This window comes from Garra rufa, chromosome 15 (assembly GCF_049309525.1).
Source record: "Garra rufa chromosome 15, GarRuf1.0, whole genome shotgun sequence".
Classification (NCBI taxonomy): Eukaryota; Metazoa; Chordata; class Actinopteri; order Cypriniformes; family Cyprinidae; genus Garra; species Garra rufa.
The window spans coordinates 10,493,492-10,510,278 of record NC_133375.1 but is presented as its reverse complement, the minus strand read 5'-3'; the positions used below and the strand labels follow the sequence as shown (position 1 = coordinate 10,510,278).

At 34.8% G+C, this 16,787-nt stretch overlaps 1 protein-coding gene across 2 annotated transcripts in view; it reads left to right on the top strand.

The window, feature by feature from the left end:
• The window catches only part of slc12a5b (solute carrier family 12 member 5b), a 70,355-nt gene extending 56,470 nt beyond the window's left edge, over nt 1-13,885 (top strand). The window contains exons 14-26 of one of the 2 annotated variants that reach the window (XM_073818665.1): nt 1,732-1,830; nt 2,388-2,507; nt 3,166-3,270; nt 3,405-3,573; nt 3,659-3,854; nt 5,519-5,688; nt 5,958-6,089; nt 6,168-6,275; nt 8,179-8,304; nt 8,707-8,894; nt 11,477-11,491; nt 13,552-13,685; nt 13,794-13,885. In XM_073818665.1, the coding sequence (XP_073674766.1) occupies nt 1,732-1,830; nt 2,388-2,507; nt 3,166-3,270; nt 3,405-3,573; nt 3,659-3,854; nt 5,519-5,688; nt 5,958-6,089; nt 6,168-6,275; nt 8,179-8,304; nt 8,707-8,894; nt 11,477-11,491; nt 13,552-13,685; nt 13,794-13,885 (1,654 nt within the window). Of the gene's footprint in view, nt 1-1,731; nt 1,831-2,387; nt 2,508-3,165; nt 3,271-3,404; nt 3,574-3,658; nt 3,855-5,518; nt 5,689-5,957; nt 6,090-6,167; nt 6,276-8,178; nt 8,305-8,679; nt 8,895-11,476; nt 11,492-13,551; nt 13,686-13,793 lie in introns of both variants that reach the window. The other variant, XM_073818664.1, reaches the window with a different exon arrangement.
• Nucleotides 13,886-16,787: the final 2,902 nt, after the last annotated feature.

Below are 16,787 nucleotides of genomic sequence, written 5' to 3'. Positions count from 1 at the left end.
GATGGGAGTTTTTCAAAATACCCTAACTGTCTTGAACCAGAAAGAACAGAGCTCACGCAGACATAGACAAGACAAGCGTTTGAGGTTAGAAAGTACATAAATAGTGAGTTTGTTTCGAAAATGACAGATCGTTTTGTTTGATAAGAACTTTTTCCTCGGCTGGGGACGTTAGAGCCCTTTGAAGCTGCATTTAAACTGCATTTTAGGAAGTCCAGTTATAGTCCATTATATGTAAAGAAGTCCTGAAATGTTTTCCTTAAGAAACATAGTTTCTTATCAACTGAAGAAAAACATGAGCATCCTGGATGACAAGAGGGTGAGTAAATTATCTGTACATTTTTGTTCTGAAAGTGAACTACTCCTTTAATAAAGATAACGTCAATTAGAAAATTTCCATAGCAAATCATTTTGGTGAAGTATTATCATGTTTATCTATATTCAATGCTTGTATATGAGAGTGATGCCTTTGTACTTTTGACTGAATTGCCTAGCAACTTTAACGATGGCTGTTGATATTATTATTCAATAAATATTATTTTAGATAATAGTTGTGTTTGATAATAGTGTTAGTATTGAGAAACTGTGCTTGTTTATGATGGTGAGTTACATTGTTCCACCATTAGATGGCTACAAGAGACAGTTTTTACAAGTCATAAGTAAAGACTTGAACAGAAGTTATTTTTAGAAGTTTTATTTTTATTTTATCAGCTTGTCTGAGCAGTGCTGTCATCAGAAATCACCCTTAACAGATGAAAGGATAATAAGGTTACGACAAGGACAGCGCTTTCCTCAGCAGATATTCAAACTAATGTTTATTGTTACTATGAGACTGAGCTGAATAATGAATTCTGTATAAAATGCAGGCAATCACACTCATTTAGAAAATCGGATCTATCTGTTATAATACTCTACTACGTAAAATACACTGCTTTCAAAAAAGTAACACAATAAGGTTTTAATGAAGCAACTCAACATTCATTCGTTACTAGTTCTAAATTGACATTTTCGAATAAGTCATGGAGGCTTGGGCTCAGCCGTTAAACTGTCAACTTTAGATTTGAATCTGTGACAGAAGGAAGTAGTTCGAACAAAAGAAGGCTTTCAAAGTACCTCTCTTGTTATTTTATGTCGAACTGTTGTATAAATGCAATATCACACGAGTAAATGTGCGATATGGCTGTATATCGGCATGCTGTTATTACCTACTCACATCTACTCATGTCATATTGCTCATATATATTATATTTAATTTATAATTAATTGAAAATATTTTTAAAAATGATTTTAAAATATTATCTAAAAATATGATATATTATTTAAATATTATGTTGTTTTTATATTAACATTTACAAATATTTTTAAATGAAAAAAATAAAATCTTATATTTTTAAATTTGTGTTTTTTTTTTCAAATATTTTCTATAATTATATTATTGTTATTTTAATGTAAACAATTATTTTTTTTAATTAATTTGTACTTTAACTTAATTCTGTTCATTCTAAAACTAAATGCTGACTAAATACTTATGCAAACTAATAATTTGTGTTTAGTGGCTTTAACAAAAGTTGGCCAGTGTGTTTTAGGTTTGACATAAAATTTTCAACTGTAAATAAATGAATACTTACATGCCTAGATAAATACATAAATAAAGGGTTCAGAGTTGCAAAACAAATCATAAAAAATGATTTATCTGTATTACATATACTGATGATATGCATTGTTTTCCTACAGGTTCTTCCTCATGTGCTACATGTTTGTAAACCTTGCCTGTGCGCTGCAGACGCTCCTCAGGACCCCGAACTGGAGGCCCCGCTTTAAATTCTACCACTGGTACAAACACACACAAACACCTGCTTCCTTAGGTTTGTGTCACTGACAGAAAGTGTTTGTCCACAAAATATTACTTTGAGGATATAAAAGCTGAAAGTCTTTTAAAATCTTTAACCTTAAAGGGATAGTTCACTCAAAATGAAAATGCTGTCATTAATTATTCACCCTCATATCGCTCCAAACCTGACCTCATATCAAACCAAGACCTTCATTTGACTTTGGAACACAAATTAAGATATTTTTGATTAAATCTGAGTGCTGTCTTAATTTATCTCTTAGCTTATGTCTTAATTTGTGTTCTGGAGATGAACAAAGGTCTCATGGGATTGGAAAAACAGGAGGGTGACTAATTAATGACAGAACTTTCATTTTTTGGGGCAAACTATTCCTTTAAAGCGACGACAAACTGACATTGCACCAAACAATTAAGTCCTTCTTCCACCAAGATTTCAGTCACCTGTGATGGTTATTGTAAGTACTATAAACAGCTGAGAGTAAAGTCACAGCAATTGTGAACTGGACAAATGAACATAAGAAGGACTGTGATCTGTCTCCAGGGCTTTGTCACTCTTGGGCATGAGCTTGTGTCTCACCCTGATGTTCCTCTGCTCCTGGTACTACGCCATTGTTGCCATGGTAATCGCCAGCTGCATCTACAAGTACATCGAATTCTGCGGGTAAGCAAACCTAAATGAGCCTCAGGAGAAGGCGACTAAACAAAAAAGAAAAAACCTAATGAGTTTCACACTAACTAGATCAATCTCACTCTTGGCAGAAAAGGCATTATTGTCTGTGCAGCTTTCTGATTAATCATTTTTCTGGTAAATATTCCTGTAAAAATAATGTTTTAATAGTTTAATTATTAGTTATTGGTAGTACTATCATTATGTTAAATAATATTTATAATTGTTTCTTTAAGTTAACCAAACTTATTCTGACAGGTTGCTGTGAAGACCTTCAAGTTTCTGTTTATATATGATATGACCATAGTTTTTTCTCAAAAGAAATGGTAAAATTCCCTGAAGTTACTCAAAGCAGTTCTAGAGATTGTGTATGTGTTCATGTAGTCATTTCTTGAGGCAGCAGAGGCTGAAAACATTTGGAGTTTACGTGCGCTGCAGTATGTGTGCAGTAAACGATATATTCAACCCATGTTAAACAGTAAATGAAGCTTTATGGGCCTTACATAGCCTCATAATTTCTGAACAGAAAGCAGAAAAAAGAGCAAAATTATTGTGTTAACCATATCTGAAAGTTAAAACTTAAGAGCCTAGTTTGAAACCCTGATCCACTCAAAACTGAATTACCAAATGTTGTGAAATCGTACTTTTTTAGGGCTGAGAAAGAGTGGGGAGATGGGATTCGTGGCATTTCTCTGAGTGCCGCCCGTTATGCGCTGATGAGGCTGGAGGAAGGTCCTCCTCACACCAAAAACTGGAGGTTAGTGACTAATCAGTAATATGCCTCTGCACACAACAAGCAAGCTGCCTTGCATGTAGTATATCACTGTCATGTAGTTCGTCCAAAATACTGAGATTGCATTTTGCATTTTTCAAATGTCATCAATCTTCCAGGCCACAGATTTTGGTGCTTATGGGTTTGGATGGGGAACAGAATGTAGAGCAGCCTCGACTGCTGTCCCTGACCAGTCAGCTGAAAGCAGGCAAAGGCTTGACCATTGTGGGAGCCTGTGTGGAGGGCACCTACTTAAACAACCAACCACAGGCGCAGAAAGCAGACCAAGTACGTATACACAGAAACACACTCACACAGAATCAAAGTTGAACTCCTGTAGAAATGAGACATTAATAAGCTCCATCTCTCTCAGTCCCTAAGGAAGCTGATGGAGGTTGAGAAGGTGAAGGGATTCAGTCAGGTTGTGATCTCTTCTAACCTGCGGGATGCCACTTCACACCTAATCCAGGCTGGAGGCCTAGGTGGCCTGCGTCACAATTCTGTTCTGGTCAGCTTCCCCAAGAACTGGAAACAAGCTGAGGAGCACCACCGTTGCAGAAACTTCATTCGTAAGACAAAAAGTCTAGACATGGAGCTACATATGGTGGGCTAGTTTGGAAAATGTGACAAAGATATAAGAGCCACTGATATCTAGTTGATAAACTTTTTATGATTTTTGTGTCAGCGTAGCTTTACTGCTTGATAATCCTATGTTATCAAGCAGTAAATCTATGCTCACACAAAAGATTTTGAACTGCGTGTTATAAGCAACGATAAAGACTGCATAGATATCTACATAGATAAACATTAACTACATGACTAGGGCTGGAGAATTAATCCAAATAACATTAATTTTGTTTATATAAATGAATGTATTTGGTTTACAATGCTGTGTGAAAGTATTCATACCCCTTCATTTTTTTACATTTTATGTTAAACTGCTTATTTTCTTTACACTACATGCACCATAATGGCAAAGCAAAAACAGTTTTTAAACATCTCTGCAAATATATTAAAAATTAAAACGTAAGTGATTCTCTTGCATAAGTATTCATACCCTTTTCTGGGACAGTTGAAATTTAGCTCAGGAGGATTTATATTGCTTGTAGATGTTACTACACTTTGAGTGAAGTTAACCTGTGGCAAATGTAATTGAAAGGGCATCATTTGGAAAGGCACACATGTCTTAAAAGAGCTAACAGCTGAAAATGCAGACCAGAGCAAAAACCAAGCTCTGAGGTAAAAAAACAACTGCCTGTAGAGCTCAGAAACAGGTTTGAATCAAGCCACACATCTAGGGAAAAGTTCAGAGAAATTCTGCTGCATTGAAGGTTCACAGAAGCATGTAGTCTCTGTTACCCTTAATGAAAGTTTGAAACAACCACAACTCTTCCTAGAACTGGCCTCCCGGCCAAACTGAGCAATTGATGGAGAAGGACCTTGGCTAGAGTGGTGACAAAGAGCTTGATGCTCACTCTAGTTGAGCTCCATGATCATATATGCAGATGGGAGAAACTTACAGAAGGACAAACATCACTGCAACACTCCACCGATCTGGGCTTTATGGAGATGTGGCCAAACTCAGTCCACTTCTCAGTAAATGCACATGAAAACTTTGCAAAAACAAAAAAAACATATAAAGGACCCTCAGGCTGTGAGAAACAAGGTTCTCTGGTCTGATGAACCTTAATCTTAAGAAACATGTTTGAAGGAAAATAGGCACTGCTCATCACCTGCAGAGTACCATCCCAAAAGTAAAGTGTGCTGGAAGCAGCCTCGTGCTGTGGGGCTATTTTTCAGCGGCAGGGACTGAAGGACTCATCAGAGTAGAAGAAAAGCTCAATTTACCAAAATATTGAGATAGCCTTGATGAAAACCCAGTCTAGAGCATTCAGAACCTCAGACTGGGCAGAAGGTTCACCTTCCAACAGGACAATGACCCTAAGCACACAGCAGGAGTGGCTTATAGACAACTCTGTGAATGTCTTTGAGTGGCCTGGGCTTGCACCCAATCAAACATTTCTGGAGAAACCTGAAAATGCGCATCAGCCCCCATCCAAGCTGACAGACCTTGAGAGGTGAAGAGGATAATTGCCAAAATTGTTACATCATACCCAAAAAGACAAGTGGCTGTAAAGGTGCTTTAACTAAGGACTGATTTAAGGGTATGAATACTTATGCAATGTATGTATTTAAGTTTATTTTCAGTCAAGTGTGTTTTTTTCTCCCACAGAGGTAGTGAGGGAGACCACAGCAGCTCATTTGGCCCTGCTGGTGCCGAAGAACATCTCTGCATATCCGTCTAACGGAGAGCGTTTTACTGAGGGCCACATCGATGTGTGGTGGATTGTCCATGATGGAGGCATGCTCATGCTCCTTCCCTTCCTTCTGCGCCAGCACAAGGTACTGCTGGTAGAGTAATAAGATCAAAGTTGGAACAAATATTTTATTTTTGATGGTAGATAATGTTACTCTGGTCTCTTATGTGTTATATTTAAATAGTAATTGAGGATTAACACAGTTGCTGCCTACATAAAGTGTTTTATTTCACTTAATTAGGTGCTGCCTAGTGGGGGCGCTTACTAGCTATTGAAACTAAGATCACATTCTGTTCATGTCTTTGAATGAGATATAAAATACTGACTTGATTACTGTACTATACTAATCTGTAGGTGTGGAGGAAGTGCAAGATGCGTATCTTCACAGTGGCTCAGATGGACGACAATAGCATTCAGATGAAGAAAGACCTGATGACGTTCCTCTATCATCTGCGATTTGATGCTGAAGTGGAGGTGGTTGAAATGGTGAGAAACTAACTGCCTTTACATGCACGCAAATACTGACATCTGATCGTTCTAACTTGTTCTTTCATTTTCTTCAAGCTTGACAACGACATCGCGGCCTACACCTACGAGAAGACCCTGATGATGGAGCAGCGGTCGCAGATCCTCAAGGAGATGCACCTGACCAAGAACGAGCGTGAGAGAGAGGTATTGATGCTCCCATAGATCTTGACTTATATAGAAAAAGCATACTTTACTTGCATACTTGATCAAAAAGTACTTATAATGGAAATAATATACTTTCAAAGGGATAGTTCACCCAAAAAAAATGAAAAACTGTCATCATTTACTTACCCTCAAGCTGTTTTGTGTACTTCAGAACAAAAAAGAATTAAAGAATGTTGGTAACCAAATAGTTGCTGGTAGCCAATGACCTCCATAGTATGTGAAACAAATACTGTAGAAGTCAGAAGAGAACAAAAACTGTTGGTTACCAACATTCTTCAGAATATCTACTTCTATGTTCCACAGAAGAAATAAAGTCATACAGGTTTGGAACAACCTGATGGTGAGTAAATGATGACAGATTCTCATTTTTTGGTGAACTATCCCTTTTTTGAAGACGTTATTGCATGTTCTTTGCAATTGAGTAAAAATGTATTATATTTTAAATTGATATTAAATGCATGTTTTTTATGTCATTTTATAATTACTTCATAGTTGTCTTTGAAATATGGTGTACTGCCAAATGTACTGACAAGCAGTTATGATAAATAAAAAATGCTTTATTGTAATTTCCATTAGTACATTTAAAATATAATAACTAAATGTAATATTAAAAAATATATCATAATTTATATTACGATTTAGTATGTTAGGCAAAATAAGTGTACTTCTTTAAAGCATGACAAAAGGTTAATAATACATAATGATTCAAAATCTGCTTTAAAACTTTTAATTATAAAATTTTTTACACTTAACATTTGATTATTATTTGATCTGACATTATATTAAGTGTACTTAAAAGTCTACTCAAGTGTATTAATAAACAGTCATGAAAGTGTACTGTCTTTAAATACACTTAAGTGGCTTTTTATTTCATTAATATAATATATTATGCTTGTATATTTAAAAAATATATATACACTAACAGTCAAAAGTTTTTGAACAGTAAGATTTTTAATGTTTTTTTTTAAATCTCTTCTACTCACCAAGCCTGCATTTACTTGATCCAAAGTACAACAAAACAATATTTTTATACATATATTTTTTTACAATTTAAAATAACTTTTCTATTTGAATATATTTTAAAATGTAATTTATTCCTGTGATTTGAATGCTGAATTTTTAGCATCATTACTCCAGTCACATGATCCTTCAGAAATCATTCTAATATTCTGTTTTGCTGCTCAAAAAAACATTTTTTTTTTATTATTATTATGTTGAAAACAGGTGAGTAGAATTTTTTCAGGTTTCTTTGAGGAAGTTCAGAAGAACCGCATTTATTTTTTAACATTATAAATGTCTTTATCATCACTTTTGATAATTTTGAAGCATTCCTGCTATTGATTTCTGAAGGATCATGTGACACTGAAGACAGGAGTAATGATGTCGAAGATTTAGCTTTAATCACAGGAATAAATTACATTTTAAAATATATACTTAAATAGAAAGCAGTTATTTTAAATAGTAAAAATATTTCACAATATTGCTGCTTTTTCTGTATTTTGGATCAAATTAATGCAGCCTTGGTAAGCAGTTGAGACTTCTTTTAAAAAAAAACATTAAAAATCTTCAATACAATTGAGGACACTTCTTTTACACAAGGTTTATTCTAACAAGTTGAAGCAATAACCCGTGAAAGATACATTGATTTTTACAAGGGTAAATGAGTGTTATTAAAGTCACAAGTTCGCCCAAAAATATTGATCCAAACCTGTTACTTTCTTTTGTCTATGGAACACGAATAGAAACGTGGTGTATGTAGATGGAAAAAAATGCTGCTTGGCCAATCAAGCTAGAGAAGCGCATCAAACTGTTACATAAAGAGATAAATAGTACAAATTTGAGGGTTTGAATCAGTCTAACAGTGCTGATGTTGTCTCTTCAGATTCAGAGCATCACAGATGTGTCCCGTGGCTCTATACGGCGAAAGAACCCTTCAAACCTGCACCCCCAGAGGAGTATCGCTGAGGAGTCGGTGGGAGGAAGTGGCGAAGAGAAACCTGAGGAGGAGGTAGCTGCTGTCTCTCAATTTGTTCTCTGTTATTATCCATCAAGTGTGTGACTTTGTGCTTGTTCCCCATTTGAGCTAATCACGCCCCTCTTCCTTCTGGCCGATTTGATGATAGCACGAGCCTATCAGCCATGAAGATAGCATCTCTTTATCACTTTCTATTTTCGACGTTCTCTCTCTTCTCAGTCATTATCTACCAGAAAATCATTCTCTTCTTGTTAACACCCTGGCAGTGCAACCCCCCCCCCCCTCTATTTTTTTTCTCTTTTTTCTTTATCCTTCTGAAAAAAGAAGGTTATCAGAAAAGCAACAGTTCTCACTTTTTAATTTTTTCCATCCCTCTCCACCCTCTCACTCTTTTTACCTTTCTCTTAGTCTGTCCGTTTCTCCCGTCCTCGACAGGTTCAGCTCATTCAGGGAAAAAATGCCACCCCCACCCCTACTAGCCCCACTTCCCCTACTGCTCCCACACCAGTGACCATGAGCCCCGGCGAGGAGATGCAAATGACCTGGACGGATGATACAGAGAAGGCCAATAACCCAGCAGTGGTCAACCCTGAAAGCATAAAGGATATGTTCAACATGAAACCGTGAGTCAAGATAATGATGGTCTCTACTAAGTATGTATTGTATCAGGTGGAAACGAAAGCTTTAAAGGAATAGTTCACCCAAAAAAATGGAAATTCTGTCATTAATTACTCACCCTCATGTCGTTCCAAACCTGTAAGACCTCCGTTCATCTTCAAAACACAATTTAAGATATTTTTGATAAACTTTGAGAGCTTTCTGCATAGACAGCAAGGCAACTGACATGTTCAAGGCCCAGAAAGGTAGTAAGGACATCTTTAAAATAGTCATAAGGGCATAAGTGGTTCAACCGTAATGTATTAAAATAAAAGTACGTTTGTTATTTATGACAATTTAATTATAAAACTTTTTTCTTACATATTTGCAGCAAGAGTTAGTAATATTAGTTAAACTACTTTGAAACAGAAATACTTTCATAATTATTAGATAAGGTTTACTAGAATATTTGCATTGTGAGAATATTTTTTGTACGATGGCATTGTAGTGCCACGATAAAAGTAAAAAAAAATCTAAGATTGCGAGGTTAAAGATTTCGAGAATGAAATTGAAATTATGAGAATAAAGTTGAATATTTCAAGCATAAATTCGAAATGTTTCAAGAATAAAGTCAAAATTGTGAGAATAAAATGAAAATATTCAAACAATAAAGTTGTAATTATGAGAATTAAGTTGAAATATTTCGCGAATAAAGTCAAAATATTTTGACAAAGTCAAAATTATGAGGATAAAGTCAAAAAGTTACAAGAATATAGTCGAAATTATGAGAATAAAGTCAAAATATTTTGACAAAGTCAAAATTATGAGAATCAAATCAGTGTTTCAAGAATAAATTTGAAATTACGAGAATAAAGTCGAAATGTTTTGACAGTAAAAATTATGAGAATAAAGTCGAAATGTTTTGACAGTAAAAATTATGAGAATAAAGTCGAAATGTTTTGAGAATAAAGTCAAAGTATTTCAAGAATAAAGTCGAAATTATGAGAACAGTCAAACTATTCCGAGAATATTGTTGAGATTACGAGAATAAAGTTGCAATATTTTGACAAAGTAAAAATTACAAGAATAAAGTCAGTGTTTCAAGAATACATTTGAAATTAATAGAATAAAGTTGAAATATTCAGAGAATAAAGTTGAAATATTTTGACAAAGTCATAATTATGAGAATAAAGTAAAAATTATGAGAATGAAGTCAAAGTATTTCAAGAATAAAATTGAAATTATGAGAATAAAGTCAAAATAGTCTGAGAATATTGTTGAAATTATGAGAATAAAGTCAAAATATTCTGAAAATATTGTTGAAATTATGAGAATAAAGACAAAATATTTTGACAAAGTAAAAATTATGAGAATAAAGTCAGTGTTTCAAGAATACATTTGAAATTACGAGAATAAAGTTTAAATATTCAGAGAATAAAGTCAAATTATTTTTGGAGAATAAAGTCAAAATTATGAGAATTAATTTGTAGCAATTACAAGATTAAAGTTATAATATTTTGAGAGTATATTGGGATTGGGAGAACCGGCAGATATTCCAAAATCTCAGCTTTCAAATTCTGTCAGTTTTATAGCGAAATACAAACAATATGTCTATTACAATAATGTGTTTTTCATGGTCTTTAATATGGCGTGACAGATCTGTGGTTTTGCCTCAGTTTAAGCGGCATCAATCAATCATCTTTACGATTATAATGAGACATTTGCTCCATTAAATTAGGCTATACTGTTTGTTTTTCATTCCTTCTGATTTTCTTTTACGTTTATGTCATGCTATAAACTTGAAATACAGAGGAAAAACACATTAAAATTGGTTTATCAAAACTTTTTTTGCGGAGTAGGTGGTGGAATTTTAAGAAGAGAAAACAGTATAATTTAATGTAACTAATATCTCATTGTAATCGAAAAGTCGATTGATTCACATTAATACAACGATCTGTCCCACCACATTAAAGAGCATTATTGTTTGTATTTCGCTATAAAACTGAACGATTTTGAAAGCTGAGACTTTGTTTTATATTAAAAGTACCAAAAGCACAAAGCTTATTGCTATTGCCCTAATTAATGCAATCGAAGACGTGAAATATTATTTCCAAGCACACTATCCCTGCAAGTATAACACATGGTATAATTTCTGCTTGTAATCCTATACATAATCAAATAAGTACTGGTGGCCTGAGAACTTCTCCCGGTGTTCCCAATCTGGACCATTTGCATGCACAGACTATACTTTCAGAATATTATAACTATAATTGCTATGATTTAATTATCGGAATTTCCAATGTATTCGCGAAACATTTCAACTTTATTCTCGAAACTTTTCGACTTATTCTCAAAACATTTTGACTATATTTTCGAAACATTTCAAGTTTATTCTCAAAATATTAGGACTTTAACGCCGACGTATTTTTGACACCTGACAGACAAAACAAATCAGTGAGAAAGGAAAGGCTAAAGATATTTGTGTAACGTGTCCAAATAGTTGGTACATCCCTACCTATGGAGTTATGATGCAGTCAAATTTGTGCTGTTACTATATTTCTCTGTTCACTGTATTGTTCACTGTTATTTTCTTTGCCTTTTGCCTCAGGGAATGGGAGAACCTGTGAGTACACTTTTAAGAGACCCCTAATTCTACATCATTCAATACCTTCTGATTATTTTAAAGGGGACACTGGATGCAAAATCCATGTCTACATGGTGTTTACATATAAATGTCTTATCAGTGTATGGACACAAACACCCTGCAATGATAAAAATCCATTCACTTCTTTTTTTTACTCCCCAAAAAACCTAAACAGTCTCAATTATCAAGCTGTTTTGATTTTATGAGCAGTATGATGTCATACTGCTCAAGCCCCGCCCACAACCACTGACAGGCTGTTCTGTAAAAGCATATTTCCACCCTCAGCCAGTTGTACACTGTCTGCCATTTAATGCTCAGCGCTCAAGCATCTGCAGCGACAACGTTTCGTAAGCAGTGCAGGTGTTTTTTTATTTGAACGTTAAAGTAAACATAAGAGTCTTCATTTTCTTTCTTTCTTGACATCAGAGCCACTGCGGACGCAGTAGATTAGTCTCATTTTTGATGGTAAGGTGCCACTGAATAAACAAAAACCAGAAGAGAAGGGCGGGGTGAGCAGTAGCTCATTATCATTTAAAGAGACATGCACCAAAATGGGTCGTCATGAACAGAGCTGTTTTTGACATGGTAAAAAGAGTGTTGTTTTACATGGCCAATGAGAAATTTAAACCTTAGTAAGTTGCAGACATTTCATGAAGACTCTAAAGCAGGGGTCCCCAAACTTTTTTCTGAGAGGGCCACATAATTTTATTTTCTTTAATGGGGGGCTGGGTCAGTTTATAAAAGAAAATACCATGGGCCGGACTGACTACTATTATTACTATTATTGTATTATGAATTTACCTGTATTTATTCTACCTTTTAATGCTAGAATAGTTTATTTTGTTATGCACCAGACAGACAAATGATCATTTCTTTTCAAAGGTATACAGATGCATCTCAATAAATTAGAATGTCATGGAAAAGTTTATTTATTTCAGTAATTCAACTCAAATTGTGAAACTTGTCTATTAAATAAATTTAATGCACACAGACTGAAGAAGTCTTTGGTTCTTTTAATTGTGATGATTTGCCTCACAATTAACAAAAACCCACCAATTCGCTATCTCAACAAATTAGAATATGGTGACATGCTAATCAGATTATCAACACAAAACACCTGCAATGGTTTCCTGAGCCGTCAAAATGGTCTCTCAGTTTGGTTCACTAGGATACACAATCATGGGGAAGACTGCTGATCTGACAGTTGTCCAGAAGACAATCATTGACACCCTTCACAAGGAGGGTAAGCCACAAACATTCATTGCCAAAGAAGCTGGCTTTTCACAGAGTGCTGTATCCAAGCATATTAGCAGAAAGTTGAGTTGAAGGAAAAAGTGTAGAAGAAAAAGATGTACAACCAACCAAGAGAACCGCAGCTTGTCAAGCAAAATCAATTCAAGAATCCACTGTGTTTTTTCAATCACACGTCAAACTCTGCCTTCATCATTTTCAGCGCTTCCACAGACTTTTCAACTGGGAATGGGGCCACTGGATTCTCAGCTGAAAAACTTTGGGTAACTGGGAGATGAGTGAAGTCTTGCTTTTTTGCACCTGTCCCACAAGCAGTGCTAGTTTCACCTCAAATGCTATTGAGTCATTTTGTCATCGCTCTGAATTTTCTAGCTAGCTCACGCATCACCTGTTTGATTGTGATGACACATTATGTTGAATGTACCTTTCTGTTGGTGAATTTAACAAATAATTAGGCTATGTTAATAACTAAGGGAAATTTAAGTTTGAAAGCCAACCTTTATTATCAAATACCGATATAAGTAAAACATATATTTAAAAATTTTTTATTTCATTTTCAAAATATGTCTCTGGCATTGTGCAGAGGGCCGGTCCAAATGAGGGGGCGGGTCGCATTCTGCCCGTGGGCCTTAGTTTGGGGACCCCTGCTCTAAAGAATCATACCAACTTGTGGAAAACAGGCATCCGATGTCCCCTTGAAAAGATGGCATATCTCTTCATATCTCATGTTGTCATATTAAGAAACCTCACACTGACAAAAAGTCTTTGCAATATGGTGTTTTGTGCAGGAATCAGTCCAACGTCAGACGCATGCACCATGCACAGAAGCTCAACGAAGTTATTGTGAAGAAGTCACAAGAAGCTAAACTGGTCCTGCTAAACATGCCTGGACCACCTAAGAACCGCACTGGAGAAGAGAACTGTATCCTTTTTTCTTCTAAAAATCTGACTTCATACTTTTTTTTACCATGAAGTTGCTTTGTGCTATAATGTAAATGTCAAAGTTTGCCTCTTAACTCCAGATGCACAGACATGGAGTTCCTTGAGGTCTTGACTGAAGGTCTCAACAGGGTCCTCCTCGTGCGTGGAGGTGGACGTGAGGTCATCACCATCTACTCTTGAGGGGCTCAGCTCAACCACCAAATATTCCTCACCCCTCGTCCCTCACTGCATAGACGGAACGTCCCAGTAAACCCAACCTACACCATGAGCAATAACGCCCCAGCACATATCAGATGACTTTGCACTACATAGTCTAAAAAGACACCAGCTTAGTAGATGTCACTTCTTCCACCTGATTAAGTTTTATCCCTCTATCTATCTTTCTATCTGCCTCTTATTGGCTCAGTTCTCACCTCATAAACTCAACAGCTTATGTCTCACACAGATCAGTAAATGATTGAGTTGGTCTTTTCTGACTAATTTTCCAAAAGCCCATGTTCTCCAGTGGCATCTGACCAAATACTCTGATCCATCTACTCTCTATGTTTAATATTATATCATCACGGAACTTTTAAGGGGCAGTCACACTAGATTTTAAGCATGCAAAACATGGTGGACACTTCAAAACAGTCCATTTTAACTGTGAAAATGTGGCATTTGTCCCAGCATTTTTAAAAAGTTTGTTTTTATCTGAACTTGTATTACACTGCCTTTCAAAAGTTTGGGGTTAGTAAGAGTTTTAAAATGTTTTGGAAGTTTATTATGCTTACCAAGGCTGCATTTATTTGATAAAAGAATTAACTAGTATTGTGAAGCATTATTACTATTTAAAATATTATATTCCTGTGATGCAAAGCTAAATTTTCGACATTTTTACTCCAGTCTTCAGTATATGGAAGCCCATTTCCACCACTGAATAAAAAATAAAAAAGGTAATTGCGAGTTTTTATCTTACTATCTGATGTTTATCTGAGGTTTTTTTTCTCACAATTGCATAATACAAACTCGCAATTCTGACCTTTTTTTCAGAATTACATAATACAAACTCGAAAATTCAGACTTTTTTTTTTAGAATTGAATAATACAAATTCGCAATTCTGACTTTTTTCTCACAATTGCGAGTTTACTTTTCGGAATTCTGACTTTTTTTTCAGAATTACGTAACACAAACTTGCAATTCTGACTTTTTTTTTGGATTGGATTATACAAATTTGCAATTCTTACTTTTTTGAAAATTGCATAATACAAACTTGCAATTCTGACTTTTTTTCAGAACTACGTAATACAACATCACGATTCTGGCTATTTTTCTCAGAACTGCATAATACAAACTTGCAATTCTGACTATTTTTCTCAGAATTGCATAATACAAACTTGCAATTCTTACTTTTTTAAGAATTGCGTAATACAAACTTGCCATTTTGACTTTTGTTCAGAATTGTGTAATACAAATTCTCAATTCTGACTTTTTTTTTCAAGATTGTGAGATATAAACTTGCAATTGTGAGTAATAAAGTCAGAATTGCAAGATACAAACTCTTCCACAAAATTGCGTGATATAAACTCACAATTCTGACTATTTTTTTCAGAATTGCATAATTCAAACTTGCAAGTTGTAATTTTTTTGAGAATTGCGTAATACAAACTTGCAATTTTAACTTTTTTCAGAATTGTGTAATACAAATTTGCAATTCTGACGGGGTTTTTTTTTTCAGAATTGTAAGATATAAACTTGCAATTGCGAGTTAATAAAGTCAAAATAGCAGGATATAAACTTGCAATTGTGACTTTTTTCCAACAATTCTGAATTTCTACTCAGAATTGTGAGATATAAACTCAGATTAGTCCAGTTCTGAGGGGGAAAAAAGACTGATATTTCCTCAGAATTGCTGGTTTATATCTCACAATTCTGACTTACAACTCAGAAATGCCAGAACTGCGAGATCTAAACGTGATCTAAAAGATAATTTCCTTGCGATTCTTTTTAATTTTTTATTCAGTGGCAGAAACGGGCTTCCATATTGGTGTCACATGATCCTTCGGAAATCATTCTAACATGCTAATTTGCTGCTTAAGAAGCATTTCCTATTATTATTGTCAGTGTTGAAAACAGTTGTGCAGCTTAATATTTTTGTGTAAACCTTGATCATTTTCTCAGAATTCTTTGATGAATAGAAACTTCAAGAGAGCAGCATTTATTTAAAATATTATTTCTTGTAACAATTTAAAAGTCACTTTTGATCAATTTAATGTGTTTTCTCCAACCCCAAACCTTGGAATTGTAGTGCATATAGAAGAAAAGTATGAAAAATCCCCAAACTGAGAGTTTCCTCCACATTTAAACATGAATACAATATTTAAATCCTCTACTTGTCAAACATTTTATAACTATTTGAACAGGCAGCTCAAATTCCGCCAAATTATTAGCATTTTTCTGTTTGTTTGCATATGAATGAAAATATGGAAGTGAATGAAACTCAAAATCTAGTGTGACCTTCCCTTTACACTTTATATTTTGTTCCTATTCTGTCTCTCCATTGTTTAATTTTTTTTGTCATAGGGTAAATAGAGTGGAATCTTTCTTTGTTGAAAACAAGTCTTCCAGTGTACCACGTAAATGTCCGAGGTGTGTTTTTACACCAAGGACAGATCTGACCAGGGTTTAATGTGAGCCAGGTGTAAGCACTTCTGGATCAATGACTATCAGCTTTGCCCTTGACCATCTGCATGTCCTCTGACTACATCAGTCCACATCAGAGTCAGATATACTGTACAATGTAAGAGGGCTGGATTGTGTGTGTGTGTGTTTGTACACAAGTAGATTCAAAGGGGTTTTATAATACAGAAGGCTGTGTTTCTTTCACAAATATGTTCACTTAAAATATCATCAGCAGACATGAAGTATATTGCTCAGTCACACACGTGTACATACTGTGAAGAGAGTCTAAACAGAACTGCTGTATAATTGAAAAAACATATACAGTTCCAGATATAATCCTGAATAATCTCATTTACTAGTAATACCACATATATATTAAGGGAATGTAAATAGAAAAGAATTAGTATTTATATTTCAAATATT